General features: G+C 41.0%; 1 protein-coding gene across 13 annotated transcripts in view; it reads left to right on the top strand.

The window, feature by feature from the left end:
• Positions 1–14,198, top strand: part of LOC119790907 (calcium/calmodulin-dependent protein kinase type II subunit beta) — a 129,645-nt gene that overhangs the window by 108,041 nt on the left and 7,406 nt on the right. For all 13 annotated transcript variants that reach the window (XM_038296659.1, XM_038296668.1, XM_038296672.1 and 10 more), the window contains 2 exons: positions 6,007–6,082; positions 9,865–9,959. In XM_038296659.1, the coding sequence (XP_038152587.1) occupies positions 6,007–6,082; positions 9,865–9,959 (171 nt within the window). The remainder of the gene's footprint in view (positions 1–6,006; positions 6,083–9,864; positions 9,960–14,198) is intronic.

Here is a 14,198-nt window from a genome sequence, read left to right as displayed (position 1 = left end):
ATCGATGTGATATTTTTAACTCTTGAGGTTTTCACCTCAAAGTTTCCTAAAAGGGCTTATGAAAAATGCTAAAATTTATTATAGTTTCCATAATTCTCATTTTAGCGGAATAAAGTCAGTGATTATGGCTGTCCTTTACAAGCTAATTTGTATGTATGTTGCTTCTAAAATAGTTATTGTCATGAACCGGGGACAGGTGGACCCAGTATTCAAGGAGAGACAGTCAGTAGGAAAGTTCAAAAAGGTTTATTAAATTAACAAAAGCTAAAGTTGAGCTGTGGCTCTTGGACACTGCAGGATGGGGAGCGGGGCACTGCTCAATCACAGACACTCTGGTTTAACAGTCCAGTCCAATAATGTCCCCAAATGCTGCAGTTCCAGAGGTCAAGCTGGAAGCTGATCCTGATCAGGGATCCAGATGAGGCAGGAACAGAAACAGGTGGCAGGATCCAGACTTCCAGGCAGGATCCACAGGCTCCCAGGAGGGTTCAGAGTCTGACAGGGTCTGAAAGCGTGACCAGGTGGTCACTCACAGGAGCAGACAGGATCAGGTGCAGACGGGCAGGCTCAGTGGCAGAGGGTAGCCGAGACAGGACGTGGAACCAGAACTTGATGCAGGACCTTTAAACTGGTCTCCTCCCTGGAGCCAGGCTTACTGGATAAAAACTGAACCTCCCCCCATAATGAGCCAAAAACCCAGAGGACTCCGCGGGGGAGGAACAGTGGACGATCAGGAGACGAGACAAACACAAAAACCCTCTTTCCACTGGCTGCTAGGATCCAGGACATGAACCATAAATCAAAATAACAGACAGTCTAACAGAAAGACAAGTAATGATCTGGCACTGAATGCTCAGGCTGAACTGAATATGACCAAGAGGAAACAGGTGAGAGGAATAAATTATAATTGAGGCAGATTTAGACTCTTAGGGTCACACTTTTCTCCATTTATAGTTATAATGGAGGATTTTTGTGAATAAAAAAAAAAAAAAAAACACCCTCTCCATGTACATGCACAACCCTGTACCCGCTCATGTGAAGGATAGCCTATTTAACGCTTCTAAGAGCATGCATGAGCCCATTTTTCCTCGTGCACATTATGTTTGACAGTTGCTGTTTGCATCGCTCATACAATCTTACTTTCCAAAAGAAGATTTGCAATTTTTTCACTATGTGAGACTCACCACCGGTAAGATGGTGGAGACAAGCACATAGGGCGGCATTACATGAACATATCACCAGAATGATTGACAATTAGGAGAAGTACCCTATTTTCATGATCCACCCGGAAAAATAACATCCTCTACTATACCTTTAAGCGCTTGTTATTTGAAAAAAAACAACAGATTTTTTAAATTTAACTTTAACTAGACAAGAAAATAGCTTTTATCAAGAAATATTGAAAAGTTCAAGTTATCATTACTATCAACGCCTCTACAGGGCGTTGCAAAGAAAATGAAAGTAGATAGAAATGCATATAAAGAGGGAATAACTCCCCTATGACAGAAAGCCAAGCACACTTACAAAGCTGCGATGTAGGTCAGAGCACGGCTACAGTAGCCGATCAGTTCTTATTACACTGTTTCACTGAGGCTTTACATCAGACAAACTAAAGCATATCTTGTAAAATATCAGTTTATCGTTAGGTTTACATAAATATTTCATCCCTGGCTGCTTATGTAAGCAGCTCAAAGTCCCGATCACGACCTTGCATGTTTTAAATACTTGAAGGCCGATTTGTAAGACTGTCCAAGCTTTGGATTATGGGAGAGAATTATCTCTTTCTTTCATAAAGGACAGTCGAGGAGATTACCAAAAAGGAGCGCTGAAGCTCTTCAGCATTAAGGGCATCAGATCAAGCTCTTCTCATGACGAGTTCTCTTAAAAGTGCATGGGACAACAGAAGAGAAAGACCTTCATACAGTGAGAGGTACCTAACTGTACTACAGAACTTAACATGCCAGCATCTTGGGTGATTTTTTTACCCATTCCTGCAACCATATCTCCTGCAGATAAAACTCATCTGTAGCGCTTCTGCCTCCAGAATGTTAAAGTCGTAAGGAAATCCTATTTAAATGTCAAATTATTCTGGCTTAAATGTATATAAATGTACTCTTTATCAGACGATTTTGTCCCAAAAATTTGAAAATTTCTGTTTTTAAAAATGCTGTCTTAAAATCTGTGTGGGTTTTTTTCGTTATCTTATGCAGGGCAGTTAGTTATACGTCAGCCTGAACACCTTAATTCGGCCAATCATATATCAACGGTCATCTGCCAATCAAATTTTTTAGGTCATATCATCTTGATTCATATGTCGCAGCTAATATACGCAACGGTTGCAATAAGAAATAAGAATCATTTCCTTTCCCACTGAGTTCCGTCCCAGTGTTCACGGGGATGGACGTCTGTGTCTTCAGCAGGCGTAGAGCTAACAGAACTGGCAGCGTTGCGAGGCAAGGGCTCAAACATGTACGGCTGTAAGCCTTCTACACCAAACCAAGCTTCTGCCGCCCTGGCTTCCTCTTCCACAACCTACTAGCAGTTGCTAACTGGTTAGCAAGATGCTTCCAACAAACCGGCCATAATCAAACTTGCTTGCGAACCTATGACCACAACAATCCCGCCCCCTTAATAAACAACCAATCACATTCACTTTATTCACTCTTGTAAAGTCGTGCTAACCTGACTCCGCTAGATGGATTTGCTCCGCATATCCATCTGGAAACCTTCAGTTGAAGTAATTTTGGGAAGGGGCGAAAATACTGGTTAGCTGATTGGCCTATGTTGGTGATAGACGGGCCTAATAAACCAATCAGATCAACAAAGCATATGACGTACTAACAGAGCGACGACAAAAACACAACCACAAGCCAGGCTACTCTTGCCGAAACCAGTCGGGAGAAGAGCAAAAACATCTTTTCCTCTGAGAAAAGCCTCCAGAGCAGTGTTTTGCTCTTCTTTCAGTGAAGAAATACTCTGTTATTCCGATAAAACTTGCTCGATAGCCACGCTAACGCTAGTTTCATCGGCTGAAGCCGCCATGTTCTTTAGACTGAACTGTCGCGCTTCTCGTTGCGTCACACCTCAACCCGCCTCAAAGCCAACGCTGATTGGACGTTCGTTTGGTGAACGGCTCCAAATTTTCTTTAACGGAGAGTCTCCAGACTGATTAGCGAGTGAAACCTTGAAAGCTTGCGAGATCAGGATGGTCTCATGAGGCTAAAGTCGTGCACCACTAGGGAAAATTTGTACCTGCAATGGTCGGAACGGCTGCTTCCCTACGACTTTAAGAATGTTTGTGAAGTTTTTATGAAATCATGTGACCGGCTAAAAAAAACGAATATGTTGGTTTTAGCAGAACATGATTGATGAAAATGGTTGCTGTGTGGTAGAGCTGTCACCAGGGTTAACTCTTAAGTTAGGTCACTAAACTAGTACTTAAAAGTAAAAAGTAAAAGTATTATCAAATATTTAATAGTTCACTGTATGTTGCTTAGCAACACTGCTGCTACCAAGTGGTTGATTTCTTTTGGCTTGTTGGAAACTATCTCTAACACTGTCCCAAAGTGAGAAATAAAACTTCTCAAATGTTTTTGCTCTGGTCTCATAATAAAAACATAAATATGGAAAAGAGATTTTGCATGAAGGATTCCTGCAGTAGTTTTTCTCTCTCTGTGCTTGGCTCTGTCATCATCATTTCTAACAGATGGGAGCAATGATTGGCTCCCACAGTCCAAAAGCATGACTGTCAGGTTAATTGGCTTCTCTAAATTGCCCTTAGGTGAGTATCTCTGTGTTGCCCTGTGACAGACTGGCGACCTGTCCAGGGATGACCCTCACAGAGATAGACACCGGCCTGATGGGATAAGCGGGAGAAGATAGATGGATGGAAACATGTTTTATTTTAGTTGAGCCTTGGATTGTAAGGCAGATGTTTTACCAGTTTTATTATAAAAGTCGTAGCTGGCAATTGGGCAGGAATTGTTCCTTCCAGTTCAATGTAAGCTTACTTGACAATAGGGTACACCGAAATAGGAAACATTTACGTGACAGATAAGGCCTTTGGGCTAACAAAGAGTTTGCATGTTCTCTCCTGGTACATCAGCTTCCTACCACAGTCCAAAAACATGACTGTTACTTATGAAATTCTCTTTAGGTGTGAGTGTGAATAGTTGTTTGTCTCTTTGTTGCCCTTTGATGGACTGGCGACCTGAACAGTTTTTACCCCTACGTCTTTTCACAAGTGTCTTTGTTTCCTTTCAAAGGTTGAAAACATGAAATTATCCTTAAATTAAACTGGTAATGGGGCTGCTCAGGAAGAAGGTTATTGGTTCGATTCCTGGCAGGGGTCTTTCTGCATTGAGTTTGCCAGCTCTCCCTGAGCATGCGCGACTTCTCTCCGGGTACTCTGGCTTCTTCCCACAGTCCAAAAACATGACTGTTAGGTTAATTGACTTCTCTAAATTCTCCTGTGTGTGAATGGTTGTTTGTCCTGTTTGTCTCTGTGTTGCCCTGCAATGGACTGGTGACCTGTCCAGGGTGGACACCACCTCTCACCCTTAGACAGCTGGAGGCACCAGTACCCCTCGTGACACCGCTTGGGATAAGTGTGATGAAAAATGGATAGATGGTTGAATCACGGAGGATGCATTCAGTCTGACACAATGCAAGTCTACTGTAGCTGGTATAAAATATCAATGTTAAATTCGCACTTTTTTACATCATAATTAATATGGATCCAATGTAAAATGACAAGCTGAGTTTAAGTGATATAAGGTTGTAAAACTATTCCAAATGAATTAGAATTAACTGTGAAAAAGACAGATAATGGGTCTAAAATGGTCATAAATAAATAACTAAACCTTTTAGAAAGCCTTACCAGAACAGTTACAGTAGTTATGGTCGTTAAGACTGAACCGGTGTCCTTTTATATTAAGAATTACACCTGTGTTCTCGTTTTGACAATGTTGCATATAATCATTCACTAATGACACAGTTATCAGGTGATAAGGTTCAGGTGAGAGCGCAGCTGGTTCCGCCTAGAATGAGCGCAGCAGGAAGAGCTGGTTTTGAGCAGGCGGATCGAGAGAAAAGTGAAAAAGTAAAACCACCTTGGATCATGGCTTTTTCCGGTGGGAACCTTTTAAATCTTATTTGTTTTAATCAGCAGAAACTCAGTCGTCACTTTGATACACAGAAAAAAAAAAATGCTTTGGTTATTATTTTGTTTGTACCTCTTTTTGGCATTTATTTTTTCTTTTTTTTTCTCCCGAAAATATATCGTTTCTGTTTATTTAATACTCTAAGCAGCTTAAGTGAAATATCCTTTCATCTGGGCTATATTTTAGTCTTACCAAATGTTTTGCTGTATCAAATAGACAAAGGACCCAGCAGCAGGAGTTTGTTAGATGGGACTTTATTGTAATTAAAACTGAAATGTTGCTTTAAGCACATTAAAGCGGAGAACGCTCTGATGTCTCTGTTGCCCCGACTTTTTATTATGTGACATGCAGCTAAGTGACAGAAGAGCATGTAGATGGAGTACAGAGGTGCTTTCATGATAGAGAAGGGTACAGTAAGCAGAGAGAGAGAGAGAGGATGAGAGAGGGTGAGAGAGGGAGGGGGAAAGTAGACAATCTGAGTGAGTTAAGCCCTTCAGTTAGTGTGGGGAGGAAGCCACGGGAGAAGGACAGGGTAAATCTCATCCTGGGACAAGAATAGCACAATGATCTCCAGCTGCCCTGTGTGTACAACAGAGGTGTGATGGATGATGAATGGAGGTAGAAGGCAACGTGGTGCCAGGACACAATGGGGGGTACGTAAGCCGTGGGGTCTTCTCTGTGTAAAGTTTATTGAGGAGATCGGAGCAGGATTAGGATCGCCGTTCTCACGCAGGCGGGTCGTCTCTATCTGTAACTTGCTTCAGCCTCCGGCTTAGCTGCAGCTGCACAATGAACGACACTTTGGAAGCAATCACATCCCTCTTTCTTTCCTTCCTCTCCACAGCTCGCAAACAGGAGATCATAAAGATCACGGAGCAGCTTATCGAAGCCGTCAACAACGGAGACTTTGAGGCCTATGCGTGAGTCCCATACACCCCCCCTCCTATTCCTCATCCTTCACTGCTTTTAAAAGTTCATCCAGCTGCAGGGAAGTGCAGCCTGTAAAGTGAGCATTTAAGCGCTCCATCAGCCATTAATCTGATTGACATACAAAACGTGTTGTATTAAAAGATTAAAGAGTAATTACATTCATTGTTTTATCCTCCCCCACCCCTCTGCTTACCATATAATTAAGAATAATGCCAGGCAGATTGAGGCAGAGGGATGGGAAGGGCTCGGTTAAATGTGTCCTCCATGATGGAAACACAAGTTCAAAAAAAATAGAAGAAAATATAGAAAAGATTAATGTGATGAAAAAAAGGAGCCACAGTTGTTTCCAGTAAAGCTCAAACTTATTCATTCCTCGGGCGCATTTAGATTAGAAGTTATTTTCTTTCAGCCAGGATGGTTATTTCTGATAGGGAACGGGACAAGCGTCTCTCAAAAGGTAATAAAACTATGTGAAAAGAGCATCAGTTTAAAGAAAAATAGCTTTATTTTACATTTTGCAAAAAAAAATTCTTACAAACTATTACTCATACCCTTATCCATATAAACAAATAAACTTTTATTGCCAGCACAACAACCAGACGCCTCTTATGGCTTTCTGCATGCTTTATCAATGAGTGTCAGGTCTTTAAGATCTGCAGGCCTGATCTCACCAACTCCATGATGCCAGAACTCACTTTTTACAACAAAATAAAATCCTTGAATTTGACATATTTTTATACTTCGGGTCAGAAGTTACCGCTCTGTTCGGCCGATGTGACGTTAAGCGCATCCATGTTGAATGAGTCCAACCTAGAAGGGTGCAGTTCTGTGTTTTGGCCACGGATGACATCATCATTAGAAAACCCCATAATGCTTCTTTAAATGATATAAAATAACTTTTAAATAACATTGCAACACTATTCCGTCCACAGATTTCCAGAAATACTTCCCACACACAGTATCGCTCTCCATCCAGGATGTATTAATGTAACGTCTTGCTGGCTATGACCTTCATCAGACATTTCAGACAGTTCTACCCTAAGTCTAACCTATATATACACCTTGTAGGTAAACAGTAGTGATGTTATGAGATGAGCCGAGGTGTATGTTGAGTAGTGGAGGCAGCGTTTCCGCAAAACGCATATCGAGGCTTGCTTTATTGAGGTGAGGGGCTGAAATCGATGATGTCCGAAGCGTCACTAGCGCCATACCATGACTGCTTCAGCAAGTGGTTCAGATCACCTGCAAACTTTGACAGGCATTTCAACAGCCTCAGTATTCAGTCAAGATGTAGGAGTTTGTAGGAGAGTTGTGGTCAGTTGGATCGAGTTTAGACAGATTCTAAGAAAATATTGGCTGTAAAAACAACCAATCTAGTTGGTCAAAACTATTTTGGTTAGATTGAACAAGGCAATGATCCGAAACTAACTAGTGTTGCACCGATACCAGTATGGGGCCCCGATCCAGCACTAGAATGGTGGTATCAGTATCAGCGAGTACCAAAAGATCGGGCACCGATACGAGAGCCAAAAGTTTATTCAACTATTGTCACCCATTCCAGGTAGGCAATAAAAAGTTCTAGTGGATTCACTTTATATTAGTCTTTTTCCTGATTCACAAAGGTAGGCAGCAGCTTGATAAAGCCATGGTGGCAATTATTTTACATCCAGGTAGTATGCAGTTCTTCATATATACACACACATCAATTTCAAACAGATGGTATCGGTATCAGCCGATACTGCACAGCCAGGTATCGGGTATCGGGGCCAACTGAACTGAATTTAATTGAATAGATTGGGTCATAACACTACCAAATTAGATTGATTGGAAACACTGTGGAAAAAATATTACGTTTAAATAAAAATGACTATAACCCTTAATTTTGCTCATCATTGCCCAAGTTCACTTCAATTCAATTTCAATTGAGTTTATTTCTATGGCGCCAAATTCACAACACATTTTATCTCAAGGCACTTTACATTTCTACCAGATCATACAGTCTGATTCAAAGTTTTCTATCTAAGGAAAACCAGTTAATTGCAGCGACTCATTGACTCAAAGGCAATCCCTCACACTAAGCATGCTTGTAGCGACAGTGGAGAGAAAAAACTCCCTTTTAACAGGAAGAAACCTCCAGCAGAACCAGGCTCAGTGTGAGCGGCCATCTGCTGAGGCCGACTGGGGTTCAAGGAGACGGAAGCAGAGACACAAAAAGCAGCTGTATAAGGCGGCCCCGTCCAGGAAACACACAGCCAGGCAGACGAGCTCCAAGCCAGTACCCATGCCAGAGGACGAAGAGAGCACATCCAGCCAGTCACAGTCAGAGAAACAGGACTACACTGGAAAACAGGCCGATCTCCAACATCTATAAACAAAGGTGTTGATGGCAGCAGCACAGCTGATATTTCTCTCCAGGATGGAGTCACAGCCAAACAGTAACAGACCAGATGAAGCTACTATGAGAAAAAGCAGAGAGATCAGAACGTTAGAGATTGAACTAACAGATTCTGCAGAGTGTGAGAATAGAGATAGAATGAAGCAGAATGATGAAAAAGGGGTCCCTGTGTCCTCCAGCAGTCTAAGCCTATAGCAGCATAACTATAGAGATAGCTCAGGATAACCTGAGCCACCCTAACTATAAGCTTTATCAAAAAGGAAAGTTTTAAGCCTAGCCTTAAAAGTAGACAGGGTGTCTGCCTCACGGACTAAAACTGGTAGTTGGTTCCACAGGAGAGGAGCCTGATAACTAAAAGATCTGCCTCCCATTCTACTTTTAGAAATTCTAGGAACCACTAGTAAACCTGCAGATTGAGAGCGAAGTGCTCTGTTAGGAACATAAGGAACAATCAGATCTCTGATATCAGATGGAGCTTGGCCATTTAAGGCTTTATATGTGAGAAGGAGGATTTTAAATTCTATCCTGGATTTAACAGGAAGCCAATGAAGAGAAGCCAGGATAGGAGAGATGTGATCTCTCTTTTTAATTTTCATCAGAACTCTGGCTGCAGCATTTTGGATCAGCTGAAGGCTTTTAACTACAGTTTGTGGACTTTCTGATAGTAAAGAATTACAATAGTCCAGCCTTGAAGTAACAAATGCATTGCAAATCGGTAACAACAGTTATATATCTAGAAAATCCCAGAAACAAGCACATTTGATTGTTTCTGTTAATCATATAAGGATCATGTTGTTAAAGTACTCACCTACAAACAAAAAATGGATAATACATCACACTTAAATATTGCAGTGTTATTATCAATATTACAATTACTTCCCTTGGTTCAGATTAACCCAAAAAAGTAGTATTTCAAACCTCTAATGAACATAAGATAATATTTCACCAATTTACTGATGTGGAATAACTCAGAGCCATCAGAGCGATTCTAATGTCCATAGATTCTATGGATTCACTTTTACTGAACTTGACCTGTTTATTTTGTTAAAAACAGTAAACTTTGTACTACTTTGTTGTGGTCTGTGAGAGGAAATACTTATATTTTACATTTACGGTTTCTACACAACATGAGTTTGCAGACTGAGGCATTGTTTTTTTAAAGCATCAAGTCGATCCCCAGGTCTCAATGATTGCAAATCAGTGAAATGATTTGGCCACTAATAGAGGCAGCAAACAGCTTAGAGTTTTTACAACAACAAAAAAACATCTTTCAACAACAATCGTTACAGTTTTTCAGTTTTTTTCATACATGTGGTGGTATCTATCATACGTTTTTTAAACGTTTTTTTAAAGATTTATATTGCTGTTTTCTTGCAGGAAGATCTGTGACCCTGGCCTTACCTCATTTGAGCCTGAGGGGCTTGGAAATCTGGTAGAGGGGATGGACTTCCACAGATTTTACTTCGACAATCGTAAGATCAAAACGTTAATTTATGTAAGATAATTTTTCTTAAAACTACATCAGGTCAGAATGTAAGAATATAAGAGGTCCTCTTATATGGAGTGGATTTTGTTCCATTACTTTTGCAAGCAAAAAAAATAAACGTTTTTGTATGTGAAAAATGAAAATAAATATAATCCTCTACAGTTTTCTCAGATGTGTTTTTTTAAGCTTTTTTTATTGATTCATTTTTCCCAAAAAAAAATCTTAGCATTTTTTTTTACAGATTTAAAACTTTTTTTTTTTACAGATTTTTATATTCCCAAAAAAAAAAAGATAAAATTTCTGTAAGGGACTTTAAAGGTATACTATGCAACCGGTGTTGATTTTCCACCGAGGCTCCCCCCAGAGGGCGAAAGTAAAAGTGCACTGTCGTAAATATGCTCAGCTGTTCTCCTGGTTTCTCCGTCAAGCCAGGCGCGGTTGTTTTGAGCTTAGCAGACAGGCGAACGCAACGAATGAATAAGCATCTGACGCCGCGTGACGCGCCGCAAACGTGCTGCTGCTCGAGTTGGAAAAATTTAATTTTTGCTGCTCGATGCGCCGCGTCAACCAATCAGAGAAGCTTATCTGGGAGCTGGCAGGGAGAGAGACACAGCGCTGATGATCAGAGCGCTGTGATCACTCCTCTTAAACAGTTTATTGACGCATAATTAACTAAAATGCAGAAATCTGCCGCCAGAATATGTTGGCTTTTATTATCCTGCTGCCTGCAGTTTGGATTATTTAGATGAAAAATACCTACCAGCTGCCGCGGTGAACCGCGAGGAGGCGACCCGGCCAGAGGCTGCTGATGAATGGATTCCTACTGTCGGCGCACCGCTGGTATGTGGGGGTCTGAGCGGCTCCGACAGAAAAAATATTGAAGGCAGGATGATAATCTGAATGAACTGACTGCACTGATTACGTTTTCAGGTGTATTTTCTCACTTAAAAACATATTAAAACTACTTTATTCCCACTGATCACAGCAAATATAGCTGCAAGGCAGAGAAAGGATAGAGTAGCTCCGCCCAACGCGCGTCAGACACACTTTTACACCGCGCAGCCAGAGCAGCAAAGCTGCTTCAGCCGTGCGTCAGAACTAACTGGTACAAGCAGTAAAAATGAAGCAGCAGACGCGATTTTGCTGCGTCTGGTGTGAAAGCAGCACTGCACAAAGATCGCCACTGTGCTAGCAACGAGAATGCTTTTAACTGGGGGGTGTAGCAGTTCTCGCCGTAAAGCAAGACTGACTCTCGCGAGACTTTGTTCAACCTGAAATGACTCATTTAATCATCCAAAACGTTATGGAACACATTAATTAACAGAAAAATGTTGCATAGTGTGCCTTTAAAAGCATTCATTTCATAAGTAACTAGAAATATTTTAATGTGATTGAAATGTGATGTGAAATTTGAGTGTTAGAGCAGTGCGCTTGTGCTTTGAGAAGGTTGCAAGTACCTGTTTCGATGCCCACAGCCTGCACTCTGGGTCCCTGAGCAAAACCCTTAACTCCCGATTGCTCTCCGGGTGCCGCACAATCGCAGCCAACTGCTCCCCAAGGGATGGGTTAAATGCAGGGAATGAATTTTCCCCATTGTGGGACAATAAAAGGATTTCCATGTGTTAAAAAAAGATTAACGCAAATATTTAAATTTTCTTATATGCATCCAAACACACAGGACTGAGCCTGTTATAACTCATAAAATCAATGTATAAAAAAATTATATATCTTTTGGTTTTATTAACCTTAAAAGGCACACAGTGTAACTTTTGGCAACTAGGGGCACTAGACCTGTAACTGCTTGCATTTTGCTTCTGCTAAACATAGAAAATAATGACTGTATACTAGGAGCAACGCGTTGAATTACCAGTCTAATAATAAAGTTGAGAAAAGAAAATCAGTTTTACATCTGACTTCTTTCCAAGATTGACTCTTGTTTTTCCTTGCACACAATCCCTTTCATGTTTTCTCTTTTTAGCCTCCTCAAAATGTTTATATTAGTGCTGTCAGACGATTAAAATATTTAATCATGATTATTCACATTAATGTCATAGTTAACTTGCAATTAATCGCACATTTTTATCTATTCTAAATGTCCCTTGATTTCTTTGTCACATTATTTTTTCTCATTTTAATGCTCTTATGAATATGGAAAAGAAGATAGGGTTGCTTTATGCAAATGTTTTTTATTGAAAACAACATTGGCATAATGTAGTGTTCAGTTTCACTCTAACATTTTCACTTGGAGCAGTAATCTCTCTCACAATGGCTGCAGTAAGTTTATTCTTAGTTAAAGTATCCATGCGCTTCTGTCTGAAATCATCCATAGTTACCTGGCCTTGACGAGGGGGTGGAGAATTCGAATCAGCTGAGTGCTTGGCCATTAAGTGGTATTTCAGACTGGTCGTGCTGCGATGATAGCTCAGTTCACAAAAACAAAACACACAGATCACTTTGGTCTTGTCAATGGAATCATTTGGCAACTTTTTAAAAGAAAACTTTCCATTCAGAATACTATCGGCATCCATTTCGGCGTCTCATGCTAGCCATCCACTCTAAATGTAACGTCAACTCTTTTAATGGCCCAAGTGTGGTTGCAGCGTGCCTGATGTTTTGTTTCCGGTCTAACTAGATCCGGATTGGTGTTGTAGTTTTTCTAACGTTACTAGTTGTTGCAACAGCATGTGAAAAAACGACAAAGTGTGCTAGGCCAAAAAGAACGTTAATCAAACGATACAAAAATTGACACCGTTAAAATGGGTTTACAGTAACGCCGTTATTAACGCGTTTAACTGACAGCACTAGTTTATATATATATATATATATATATATATATATATATATATATATATATATATATATATATATATATATATATATATATACACTCACCGGCCACTTTATTAGGTACCCCATGCTAGTAACGGGTTGGACCCCCTTTTGCCTTCAGAACTGCCTCAATTCTTCGTGGCATAGATTCAACAAGGTGCTGGAAGCACTCCTCAGGGAGTTTGGTCCATATTGACATGATGGCATCACACAGTTGCCGCAGATTTGTCGGCAGCACATCCATGATGCGAATCTCCCGTTCCACCACATCCCAAAGATGCTCTATTGGATTGAGATCTGGTGACTGTGGAGGCCATTTGAGTACAGTGAACTCATTGCCATGTTCAAGAAACCAGTCTGAGATGATTCCAGCTTTATGACATGGCGCATTATCCTGCTGAAAGTAGCCATCAGAAGTTGGGTACATTGTGGTCATAAAGGGATGGACATGGTCAGCAACAATACTCAGGTAGGCTGTGGTGTTGCAACGATGCTCAATTGGTACCAAGGGGCCCAAAGAGTGCCAAGAAAATATTCCCCACACCATGACACCACCACCACCAGCCTGAACCGTTGATACAAGGCAGGTTGGATTCATGCTTTCATGTTGTAGACGCCAAATTCTGACCCTACCATCCGAATGTCGCAGCAGAAATCGAGACTCATCAGACCAGGCAACGTTTTTCCAATCTTCTATTGTCCAATTTCAATGAGCTTGTGCAAATTGTAGCCTCAGTTTCCTGTTCTTAGCTGAAAGGAGTGGCACCCGGTGTGGTCTTCTGCTGCTGTAGCCCAACTGCCTCAAAGATCGAAGTACTGTGCGTTCAGAGATGCTCTTCTGCCCACCTTGGTTGTAACGGATGGTTATTTGAGTCACTGTTGCCCTTCTATCAGCTCGAACCAGTCTGGCCATTCTCCTCTGACCTCTGGCATCAACAAGGCATTTCCGCCCACAGAACTGCCGCTCACTGGATGTTTTTTCTTTTTCGGACCATTCTCTGTAAACCCTAGAGATGGTTGTGCGTGAAAATCCCAGTAGATCAGCAGTTTCTGAAATACTCTGACCAGCGCTTCTGGCACCAACAATCATGCCACGTTCAAAGTCACTCAAATCACCTTTCTTCCCAATACTGATGCTCGGTTTGAACTGCAGGAGATTGTCTTGACCATGTCTACATGCCTAAATGCACTGAGTTGCCGCCATGTGATTGGCTGCTTAGAAATTAAGTGTTAACGAGCAGTTGGACAGGTGTACCTAATAAAGTGGCCGGTGAGTGTATATATATATATATATATATATATATATATATATATATATATATATATATATATATATATATATATATATATATATGAACAGCATATACCACTCCGCTCATATTCGGTCTGGGGGTTT

Source organism: Cyprinodon tularosa, unplaced genomic scaffold, assembly GCF_016077235.1.
Source record: "Cyprinodon tularosa strain WSP-4 unplaced genomic scaffold, ASM1607723v1 ctg374, whole genome shotgun sequence".
NCBI classification, from domain to species: domain Eukaryota; kingdom Metazoa; phylum Chordata; class Actinopteri; order Cyprinodontiformes; family Cyprinodontidae; genus Cyprinodon; species Cyprinodon tularosa.
Note: the sequence above shows the minus strand (reverse complement) of the source record. Positions and strands in the feature narration are given on the sequence as shown.